This window comes from Xenopus laevis, chromosome 3L (assembly GCF_017654675.1).
Source record: "Xenopus laevis strain J_2021 chromosome 3L, Xenopus_laevis_v10.1, whole genome shotgun sequence".
Classification (NCBI taxonomy): Eukaryota; Metazoa; Chordata; class Amphibia; order Anura; family Pipidae; genus Xenopus; species Xenopus laevis.
Window position 1 is genome coordinate 76054832 of NC_054375.1, and position 12767 is coordinate 76067598.

Here is a 12767-nt window from a genome sequence, read left to right on the forward strand (position 1 = left end):
TTTGGAGATGTTTGCAGCCTTACTGACATTCAAATGGAGTTTGATCAATTTTGGGAAGTTTAAATTCATCCAAGTATAAAAAATTCGATGTTATTTATACATTTCGACTAGTTGAATTTCAAATTGATGGGAGTTTATAGGAGTTTTAAAAAAACTCACATGAATTCGAAATTCGACCCTTGATAAATGTGCCTCCCGGAGTAAGAAAATCGTATGAAAATTCGCATTGTATGACTTTCTCGAATTTGATGCCCGAACAGTACGATTTTTCCAAGTTGTTGCCTGAAAACCCGACTTTTTCAGATTATCCAGTGCAGATCACAATATCAAGAAACATTTTCAAGGACATCTGCCATTGACTTCTACATGATATGTTTTAGCTGTTTTAGAAGTATATTCAGATTTTTAGCAGCTTTGGGGTATAATAAATCTCTAAAAATTAGAGTTTTCCCACTCAAAAAATAGACCAGAAAAGATCGAGGCTTCATAAATAGGCCCCTTAGAGCTTTCTTGAAAATGTTTCAGTCTGCACTATAAAGATAATGGAACATGGGATGTTTGTTCGACTGAGCTGAAGACTTTAGTGAGGGTGACAAAATGTTCAAAAATACATTTGTTTTGAAGTCAACCTGTACTGTTTCTCCACCGGCGGTAATACATTTAATTTAAGTAAGCTTGCCAAATTGCCTTCTCCCAGGGCTGGATTTACATAGTGGGCGCCCCTAGGCCCACTGCTATTCGTCACCCCTGTCCCCTCCCCTTTATTCGTGCAAATTTTCATCATCTGGACTGGAGCAATGGGGATTGGCGCACAGGAAATTTAAAAAATGATTTTATCTCCAGTGCATTCCCAGTGTTTTTGAACCAATGTGGGTGTGGTTGGGCAGTATGCCATCCCCCTAAAATCCTGCCGCCCTAGGCCCGGGCCTAGGTGGCCTTTCCACAAATCTGGGCCTGCCTTCTACTCTAGTTTGGTCTGATAACCCAATTCAAATGTTTGGTGGAGATTCTGACTGACTTCAAAGCAAATGTATTTTCAGACAATTTGTCTCCCTCTCTTGAGCAGATTTAGTGCTGGCAACAAAACATCCTGAAACAACATTATGTTTGTGAGAGGTGTGCACTAGTCGAAGAAGACCTGCTTACAACTATGTACATTTTATCTCTTTCATCACAAAAGTGAATTACTGGTTTACTGAAAGCAAACCCTACTGTGTTGTTTTGGGTAATGCTCCTCATTCTTTCATTTAGATACCTCTATAGCATTAAACTGCAAGAAACATAGCACTTCTCTTACAGTGGTCCTACTAAAGTGCCAAAAAACAATGTTTTCTTCAGCACATCCACTCCCAAGCTGCCTCCAAGTCAGCCAAATTCCTTATCTTGAATAATAGGATATGAAGCACACCATCCTCAGGCTTTGCCTTTCAAACATTTTATTCCAGCGGAATTCACACACAAGCTTTCGGGGGGGGGGGAACACCTTTCTCAGGTGCACCTGAGGAAGGGGTTTTCCCCCGAAAGCTTGTGTGTGAATTCCGCTGGAATAAAATGTTTGAAAGGCAAAGCCTGAGGATGGTGTGCTTCATATCCTACTAAAGTGCCATCTTTGCTCCAAAGTTCTCATTTAAAAGAGAAGCAGGTGCAGTAGAGGTATGGGATCCATTATCTGAAAATCTCTTATCCAGAAAGCTCCAAATTATGTAAAGGCCATCTCCCATAGGGGCAAATTTGCTAAAGAGTGAAGCATGTTTTTTAGTCAAAAAACACCAAAATGACAATTCGCAGGAACATCAACCGTTTGCTAAAAGGTAAAGAAGATAATTTGCTAGCCATAAAGATTAGTGCTACAGAAGTTTTGCGCCATTTCGGCAGGCTAATTTTCACTCAGACGAACAATCATTAATCTGCAAATGTATCAAAGTTTCCGATACGTAACCCTTTTTGCCAAAGTCTATTTCGCCAGATTCTACCTGATAAGATGTCTCAACAGGAAAATTGCACATATTAGCCGTACTTAGTAGTCAAAAGTAGTGGTTCCCTGGAGGATCCGTCCCTGGCCTCCTGCTTATATTAACAGTGTATATACGGATTTGGGAATCACACACTATAAACAGGTTAACTGCAAATTATGCTTTTATTGTGCATCCACACACGTGTATGCCATTTCCAGCAATTTTACTAATAATCACTAATAAACACATACATATGACCTTTATCTACTGTACCTGCCATATTTAAAAATAAATGTTTAAAAACTGTTTAACAAAACCTTGTACTGTATCCCAACTAATATATAATCAATCCTTACTAGCGGAAGATCAGTTCTACTGGGTATAGTTGCTGTTCAAATTATTTTTTAGTAGACTTAAGGTATACAGATCGAAATTATAGAAAGATTCCTGATCCAGAAAACCCCAGGTCCCGAGCATTTTGGATAACAGGTCCCATAGCTATACAGTCAGCCCATATGTCTCAAAATGTACACTGCATAGAAAAGAAATATTGCCACTTTGGATATTTTTTGAGGCAGAAATCTAGTACTTTCATTATTAATCCATGCCTTGCTTTTTTTCATACATCACTAATACAAATTACAAAGAAAACAATTTCATTTAGAATGTCATTTACAAGATCTTTGACGCCCTCTTCTGTACATTTATAGAACAGGTTTAAGAAGAGGCTTAATATTCATACAGCATTTGCTTTGAAAACATTCTGCTATTTATATCCAATGATAAGATGGAAACAGGATCTCATTTTACATTGTTAATCCTGTGTGCTTTGTGGACTGCTTCAGGCACAATATGTTCTCCACATGAAAAAAAAAAAAGGCAGTATTGCGTATAAATAAATTGTCTTGTTTCAACATGGTCAGAAACTCTGTTTTAAAAGGAATGTGGACACAGGGTACGCATATTTTTTTGGGATAAGAAAGAGGGGCATTACAGACAAACCAAGCTCATGACACAGTTACAGTATAATATATAGATATACTATAGAAATATACAGGCCTGGATTTGTGGAAAGGCCACCTAGGCCCGGGCCCAGGGCGGCAGGATTTTAGGGGGCGGCATGCTGCTCAACCACACCCACATTGATTCAAAAACACTGGGGATGCGCTGGAGATACAATCATTTTTTACATTTCCCATGCGCCAATCGCCATTGCTCCAGGTCCAGATGATGAAAATTTGCACGAGTAAAGGGGAGGGAACAGTGGCAACGAATGGCAGTGGGCCTAGGGGCACCCACTATGTAAATCCGGCCCTGTACATATGACGAGAGGCTATATATTTTTATATATATATATATATATATATATATATATATATATATATATATATATATATATATATATATATATATATATATATATATATATATATATGAACCACAGAGATCTGGTGCAATCCAAAAGATCACTCAATGCCTGGGTGCAGGTTAAAATGAAATTAATTAACCAACACAAAAAAAAACGCACTCACAGGACTTTCATAGTGAAAAAAGTTCAAAATTTATTTCAACGTTTCGGCTTATAACTTAAGCCGTCCTCAGGAAGTCACTTGTGAACTATATCTAGTGATGTGCAAATTTGCGCCGTTTCGCCTCGGCGAAAAATTTGCAAATTTCCCGAGAAACAGCGAATTTTCGCGGCCGTCCTGCGAATTTATTCGCCGCCGGCGAATCGCGCCGAATTCACGTCTGGCGAATAAATTCGCCCATCACTAATTATATCCTTATAAATGGTGAGTTCTGATGTCATCAGTTTTAAATGGTGAGTTCTGATGTAATTTCTGTCACATGATTCACTGAAACTTGTGTATTATAATAAATAAAGTACCCCCAGTTGCAAAATATGAGGATATAAGGAAGTTAACTCGGAGTTCCATGACCTGTATAAAAACATATATATATTCCAACAGTATAAAACACTCACAGCAACTGGATTCAAATGACCCATTAACAAGTCTTTATTGCTGCATAATTTATCTATGAGTTTCTATCCACAGGGTTAATCTTATTAAATAAATATATACACCATAAAATAAGATTAGAACTGATTGCCAAAAACCTTTTTTTTTTTTTGCACTGTAGCTACATATCTGGCTTGCTTTTTTGCTGTGATTTGGGTCTTGCTTTGGGAACTTTATTCCAGTCATGTGGTTTTACTTTAGTCTTACTGGGGAAAGGATAAGGGGTAAGAAATCTCTTCGTTTTCTTGTAAGGGGTTAATAAATTAAAATGTTATTTTCATATTATTGTTAATTCCACTAGTGGCAGCAAATCCCCTTCATAAAGTTCTGGATGCAGGTGCCCCTCCTGAAGGTGGGGGGGAGATGGACTAGGACATCTATAGAATAGAGAGTAGTGTGCCCTAGTGATGTGCAGTCAAGTTTTTCTTCGACCTGCACCCTCCCCACACGTGCCCTCTCTCAACCCGTACCCAGCCTGCTTCCATCACCTAAGGGGTAGGGCAGGCACGAGTCTATAAATAGACAAGCCAGAAGCCGGCAGTGTGAGGTCGAGGGCAATGAGAGAGAAAAGGAGAGATCTTCCCGAACCCTCCCGCTACCCAAATATTTTTTTGCAGTAACCGGTCCCAACACTGCATGACCTGCAGGTCCTGCAAGTTTCAGGCTGGCCACCCATCACTAGTGTGTCCTATCCTCTTTGGCTGGTAAAAAACAAATGCACTGAATCAACTTTTTGGGATTAGGCTAAATCCCAAATCTTTCATGAAGGATTTGGTTGAATATTTAAACTCAATCCGAACCCTAATTTGTATATAGACATGAATTCCTCATCTTGCTGCCAAGGTTTTTTTTTTTCATCCGACAAAAAAATAAAATAAAAAGCTCAGCAAGTTGTTTTGTTTTGGGGATTAAAAAATGATCACAAGCAAGCTGAGGTATTGGAATGCAGTAACCACGTGTGACTTTAGGAACTCATGCATGGTTTTAGTAACCAAATATATCAGCCCCTTTATGAATGCAATCAGGCTAAAATATTCCTAAATGTTGTGCTTATTGATGCCATTCAATTCTACTTGCGAAACACACTCCCATATTGCAACTGTGTCTGTCCTACCTCTACGTCGTGGACAACCCTGGAGGCAGTTACTCCAGGGCTCCCACACTGGTTGGCTCATTAGATACAATAAAATCATGTTCTATTTTCAAAGTATCTTTAGTATATGAGTGTTAAGGACCTGCATTAGACAGTAAACTCTTATATTTGGAACATCATCCTGGCAGCTGACAATAAGTTCCATCTGCAAATAAGTACCTGCTAAGGTATCCGGTGAGGTACCCGAATAACTTTGCTCACAATACTGAATATTTTGTACAAATAAAGATTAGTGACAGGGCCTTTTTTAACTTCAAACATAATTTGTACATTGTTTTCGAAGAGGTCCTCATTCTGTCATCTGACACAACTTAATAACATACATACATGTACTATTTTTGCTGAAAGAACATTTAGTGATGTAATGGCATTTGACCATAATTTATATTAAAATACAATTTATTATAATGTTATTTGTATACATTTGTTTTTGTCTCTTGTAGAATTGAAAAACCTTACAGTCTGTTCAGCTCAGTCAGATGCAGCAAGCTTCAGAAGAAGGGACAAAAGCCCAAACAGAAGAAAAAGACGTAATCATAACACAAGTTCAGTATTCAAGGCTCCCTTGTGAGTACATTTTAATTAAAGAAATTGTAACATACATGCAGGCAATTAGTCACAGGGAAAGAATCGCCTAGCAATATGGTGAGGTTATAGATATTAGTTTGTATTTTAAATGGCTTCACAATTAGTCTTTAAAATGTATAAAATGTGCAATAAATTATGACACCTGCCTTTTACAATGAAAAATTAAAACTATGCATTTCTGAATGGCAGCATGCAGTTCATTTGAATAGCTATTTTCATTTTTTAACACATGGTTAGAAAACTAATAACGTACCTTAAATTTTTTTAAATAATAAAGCAATTAACTAATAAATGCAAGTTTATCATGGCATTTTCAGGTCTGGTCACTTATTTCAGTCTCAGGATGTGCCAGTCATAAGGTCATACGTGCTACTCACCTCATCATCACCGCTGCGTGCATTTCTTCATTCAGTTGGGATCGTTCAGCACCACCCTTACCAGCACTTTCTTCCCATAAAGGTAACAGATGTTATTTCAACTGGCATTGCGTTACTGTATGTACTTATTTTTTAGGTACCTTATGTAATTGATACAAGGGGATTTCCTGTATGTTTTAACCTTAATGTTATTAAGCATTATCCCCCAACCATCTCCAGTACATATTGCCTAACTGGCCTTGAATTTATGAACTTGAGCCTGATACCACAGAGGGAAGCCCCACTACTCCATTTGGATCTATGGAGATCACGGTAACATAAAAATAATACAATTTTTGCTTTACAATTTCACCTTTCATATAACGTTATTTACACACCAAACATTTTGAAAATTAAGGAACTGAAGCTTAATATAAACTGATGTGTAACATTTTTGGTGTTGTGATGTTGTAAACATACATATTGACTCTCATATTGGGAAGGATGGAAAGGGGAATTTTTTTTTCACTTTCTATCCTGGCCTGCCATTCCTACGTTCCTAAAATGAAGCGCAAGGAGATTCACCTTCCTGTGTATCCAGAACTGCATTTATTTGACAGTACTGTATTTATAAAGGACAACCATTAGGTGGCGCAGGTAGACCACATCTCATTGCATGTAATATGTGATGTTATCAGTGATGTAATTTCTGATCATATCGTGCAATGACATCCATGATGACTTATATCTCTTCTGTAATGCTTATTGTTGGAGAAGATTATACTGATTTAAAACTATTTTAAAACGTGTTCCTATACTCTGTATTACATTTTGACATAGGACTCTGCCTTTCACAGGCCTGGTGAGTCTCAGCTCCCTAATAGTCCCCTTGAGCATGCATTATATGGGACTCTCTCAGGTGGGCTGAAGGATGGCGGAAATGTTAACTATGCTGATATCACACATGTGTAGATCCATCAATAAATGGGGTGTCACTGGTTCTTAAAAAATAATTAACAGTTTATTTGCTATATCACAAATAATCGAGCTGATGTTACTTCAGATGGTACTAATTACAATCACTTTTCAGTATTTAAATTTATTAGTTACTACCCTTCCCTTACTTCCCTTAATGGTACTGGGCTCAGGCAGAGCATGTTAAAACTAGTGGCAGTACTTACAGGTGAAATAGTTCCCCGCTTGGAAGGTTACTCTTTCAGTGGGTCTCTCTATCCCTGAACATGACCACTTGAGGACCAACACTAGCGGTGACACCCTGGAATATTAATCCATTCTACTCTCCTCTGTGGAGCCTCTGGCTGCTCTGCTAAATATCTTCATCTTAACTATCAATCCAAGTGCGAGCTGTTACAGAATCTTTCAGAACAATAGCTGCTCCTGAGACCTCCTACCACAGTCTCTGAAGCACCAACCGCCCCCTTCCAGCAAGTGTGGTCAAAAGAGAAGATCAGATGCTGACTCCCATTTTAAAGACTCGGGACACCAGACATGTCTGGCCATTTACTTTATCCTGCAAAGAGAAAAAGCTTTTCGACCCCAACCCAATACAACTTTACCCTTACCCTTCTATACTGCCTAATAATAAAATGGGTTAATATTACTATATGGGTAAGATATGGTTTAAAATACCATATTTCCTGTGAAGAAACAATATATGCAAGAACTTGGCGATTTTTAATCAAAGGAACACATGAAAACTGCTTCAGATTTATGCTCCCTCCTATGCCTAAAATGTCAGGGGTGGTGATCTATTACCGTAGGTGCTACATTCAATTAGTGCAATTGCTCATAGCAACCATTCAATTCTATGATTTTATTTTCTGACTTGTAGTAGCTTCATCATCAAAACTAATTTTGGATTACCGTATATACTCGAGTATAAGCCGACCCGAGTATAAGCCGAGGTACCTAATTTTACCTACGAAAACTGGGAAAACTTATTGACTCAAGCCTAGACACAACTACAGCCCTGTCTCCCAGCAGCGCACATTCTGCCAAAGCGACCCCCTCAGCGATCAACCGGACTTCTTTGCAAAGTTGATGGTGACAGAGAATTGCCAAACGGATTACTGTGTGCATTGTCCCACTGTCCCACTACCTTGTGCAGAGGGTGCTGTTTGATATTGCCATCACTGTTAATCTTTCGTATAACCAACAGAGGGCGCTGTGTGATATTGCAGTCACTGTTATTCTTTAATATAACCAACAGAGGGCGCTGTGTGATATTGCAGTCACTGTTATTCTTTAATATAACCAACAAAGGGCGCACTGTTATTCTTTCATACAACCAACAGATGGCGCTGTGTGATATTGCAGTCACTGTTAATCTTTCATATAACCAACAGAGGGTGCACTGTTATTCTTTCATACAACCAACAGAGGGCGCACTGTTATTCTTTCATATAACGAACAGAGGGCATTGTGGGATATTGCAGTCTCTCCCCAAGTGTACTGTTGGTATAGGAATGATTAAAAGTGACTGCAATCTCAGCTACTCGGGTCGGGTACCGCTGACCCGAGTATAAGCCGAGGTAGACTTTTTCAGCACATTTTGGATGCTGAAAAACTCGGCTTATACTCGGGTATATACGGTAGTTGCCACTGGGAACTGATGATATTTTAATAAATCAGTGCCAAGATCTTTAAAATGTTGACATAAATGCACTATTTATCGTATCCAATAATAAGCCAACATGTAAAAAGTTTTGGTTAGTTCTTATTTTCAGATTTGTGTTTTAATCCCATATGTGTATGCTAAATTTGATATCTGCAATTGCACTTGGTATTAGAATTGCAAAATAGACTAGTGACACCAAGAAATGTTAATGTTTTTGAGTCAATACATTGGCAATATCATGCCATTCTATTTATCAAACGTTACATCCAAAAAAAGCTTGCAGAATAGAAGACCTTCTTTGCAGGCATTATAGCTGTCAATTTTTGAGGACACATGGCATAGTTATGCTACATTAGTCAAATAAGCCTGTGAGGCAGAAAACACTTTGAGAGTCCAAGCCTTTGGTTATTGTTGGTAAACATGTTGAGTTGAAATAGACATTAAATAAATCAGTGCCCCTGAGCTTGCCCCAGTAGCTCTGTTCTGTTGATTCACTGCACATGCTTTGTGCTGTGGTCAGTTACCTAAGCTTAGGGAAAGACTCATAATATACTGCATATTTGAAAGTTACAATACAAGGCTGATTAGTAAAGCATTCAGATCCACATTACATGGCAGTAATGAACCAGTGCAATCTACATCATATATTAACATTCAGCCCTGAAACTTCAGCTTATATGACATATATGACACGTGAGCCACCATCTGCTTGATGTATTGCAGTTTAGCATTTCAATAGCTGCCCATAACATGCTGAGCATGTGCAGTGTTACTGACACTCCTAATGAGATCCAAGATGGGGAACTCCTGTGCATACCATTGCTGGCCTGGACCATCATTGTTGTAGAGATTCTGAACCTTTAGGCTGGTGCAGTGAAGTCAGTTTATAAAATACAACATTAGCCATATTTATATTTAGGATTTAGCTGTTCTTTAAACTTTATGGATGCAAGCGATTTTATTCATTTTAACATTTACATAATTAAAAATCTACATCTAGAAGAAATGCAAATCACTGAATAAACTATTTACTTACTTATTGTATTACCTCTAATATTCAGGTTACTGGTCATAATACTATCTTTATTCAGTAATTGTAAAAAAGTCATTTGATGCATATATAGCACTGTATGAATGCAGGATTTTGCTACAACCAGGGAAAATGTGCAAAAGGTCGGAAGTAGGAAACCAAACAATAAAACAGTAGCTTGTATTTGATCCCAACTAACATATAATTAATCCTTATTGGAAGCAGAGCCAGCCTATTGGGTTTATTTAATATTTACATGATTTTCTAGTAGACTTAAGGTATGAAGATCTAAATTACAGAAAGAACCATTATTCAGAAACCCCCAGGTCCCGAACATTCGGGATAACAGGTCCCATACCTGTACTAAAGATCACCTAACCCTTCAAGTTTGATATATGGGGCACATTCATATTAAAGCACATGGCACTAAGTGGTGAATCTTTTAGGAAATCACTTTAAAGGGATCCTGTCATCGGAAAACATGTTTTTTTTTAAAACGCATTAGTTAATAGTGCTACTCCAGCAGAATTCTGCACTGAAATCCATTTCTCAAAAGAGCAAACCGATTTTTTTATATTCAATTTTGAAATCTGACATGGGGCTAGACATTTTGTCAATTTCCCAGCTGCCCCTGGTCATGTGACTTGTGCCTGCGTTATGGCAGGCTGCTGTTTTTCCTTCTCAATGAAACTGAATGTGTCTCAGTGAGACATGGGTTTTTACTATTGAGTGTTGTTCTTAGATCTACCAGGCAGCTGTTATCTTGTGTTAGGGAGCTGCTATCTGGTTACCTTCCCATTGTTCTTTTGTTTGGCTGCTGGGGGGGGGGGGAGGGAGGGGGTGATATCACTCCAACTTGCAGTGCAGCAGTAGTTGGAGTGATTGAAGTTTATCAGAGCACAAGTCACATGACTTGGGACAGCTGGGAAATTGACAAAATGTCTAGCCCCATGGCGGATTTCAAAATTTAATATAAAAAATCTGTTTGCTCTTGCTGAATTCTGTTGGAGCAGCACTATTAACTGATTCATTTTGGAAAAAAAAATGTTTTCCCATGACAGTATCCCTTTAAGGAAATAACTATGCTGGCAGAGACTTCTCTGTACAAATAAGTAATGGCATTATAATTAAAATAATGGCAGAGCTGCATTCAATATTCCACTATGCAAGGCAAATTAGTTCTAGGAAATGTCTGCCCCGAGCTGCTTTTCTTATTCTACATTGCACTGAAATGTATTACGCAGGTAATGCACATGATCAGGATAGGAAAAATATAATTAATAATATAGTTATACTGAGAGGTGCAAAAATATGGCAATACACATAAATAGGATTAGAACATTTTAAAAAATGCAGAATACTGTTTCAATATTATGTTAGAGTTAAAAACATTTCTTGCTTTTTTTTCTTGACATGGGGTTATATCTCCATGTTTTCTCTGTATGTTGTGTCCTACTTTTATTTTCTGTATGAATTTATTGTATCTCTGTAGAGTACCAAATTATCTGAAATATATCTGTATCTAGAGACACCTGCATAGACATCATGTAGATGTCTCTGCTGGCTGGTACATGGACAGAAAGTTCAGTGGAGATAAATTAATATAGCATATCAATTATTGCCATTCAGTATTTTTTATTCAAATAAACCACCTGTTTGCAGACTGAACTGTATTAAAGTGCAACTCCTATTGGGGCCATAAAAATCCCTTAAAGAGCCACACAATCAGATATGGTCTAATATTTGAAAGCCCTTTCATGTTGCGGAAATATTATTAAATTACAGAACACTTAAATAGTATAGATTCATTAAATACATGTGATTAGTTTTGTGCTTTAGGCATTTGAATTGGAAGTCTTTTTGATCATATCATGCTTCCTGTTCTTTATATTCTTTTCCTTTCTCACGTGTCTATTTATATGGTGTTCCTTACTGTTTAGCATTTACATGTCATTTGTTTCACAGCAAAATCATATAGATTAGTAGTGCCAGTGTCAAATACTAATAAAAAAATCAGTTCTACAAGGGACATTCTTTTAAGGAGCATTTATATTTAGTAGCTTGATATACAGTCTAGGCATTTGACTAACAAATAGGTTTCTCTTGTGTGGCTTTGTAGGCAGTATAGTGCTTTTTTCAAGTTATTGGAGTCTTTAATTTCTAATATTTTCTTTGATCTGGAGCCAAAACAAAGTAAAAATGAGACTCTTAACAACTGTAACTGGTTGACCGATTAATTAAAATTTTAAAATGTTGCCAGAAGCCAAGCTATTATCAGTGATCCAAAACAAATGTTAAAAATGTTTATGATCTTAGATCATGCACATGAGAACAATGTGCAGGAACAAGAGGGCTGTCCCCTTTCTAGGTTTAATGCATTTTTGTAATTTTAATCAGAGTGCTTTATCTCATTTTTTTATTTAAACAAAGTCGACCTATTTCCCATCCACTAATTTAACACATTTATCAATAATTCTTATAAAAAAAGTCAGTGCAAAAAAAAATTGCAACAAATTTGTGCATCAGTTTGAATCGTATGACTTTTCGCCGTGGAAAGTAAACTTTATCAGATTAGTGGATGAAAACCAGTATGGATCACAATGTCCAGAAACTTCTTCAGGGACATCTGCCATTGATTCTACATGATCTCAACAGGTTTGAGGCTGAGATGAAGTATTTTCGGATTTGGATTTTTAGCAGCTTTGGGGCATAATAAATCTCTAAAAAAAAAAAAAAAAAAGTAAAACGTTTTTACCCTTTAAAAATTGAAGTACATGGAATGGCAGCAGGTAGTAGAAGAAACTAGGAAGATGGAATAAATAACCCATATTCTTCATAACAAAAAAAAATATACTGGAAAACATGGGAACCATGGGTATTGTTTCTGAATAGATAGTCTTAATTGGGAGGACTGGCTAAAAGAGGATTCAATGGAAGATCCAACTCAGCAAAATAGATACGAGTTGGGGATTTGGTTAGCCAATATAGTTATAGCAACATCATTTTAGCAGCATCATGTAGTTATA

The 12767-nt window shown here is 37.3% G+C and overlaps 1 protein-coding gene across 1 annotated transcript in view; it reads left to right on the top strand.

Annotated features, from left to right (window-relative positions):
* Nucleotides 1-12767, top strand: part of LOC108710266 (cadherin-like and PC-esterase domain-containing protein 1) — a 146933-nt gene that overhangs the window by 31081 nt on the left and 103085 nt on the right. The window contains exons 5-6 of the mRNA XM_041586404.1: nucleotides 5573-5696; nucleotides 6035-6176. Of these exons, the coding sequence (XP_041442338.1) occupies nucleotides 5573-5696; nucleotides 6035-6176 (266 nt within the window). The remainder of the gene's footprint in view (nucleotides 1-5572; nucleotides 5697-6034; nucleotides 6177-12767) is intronic.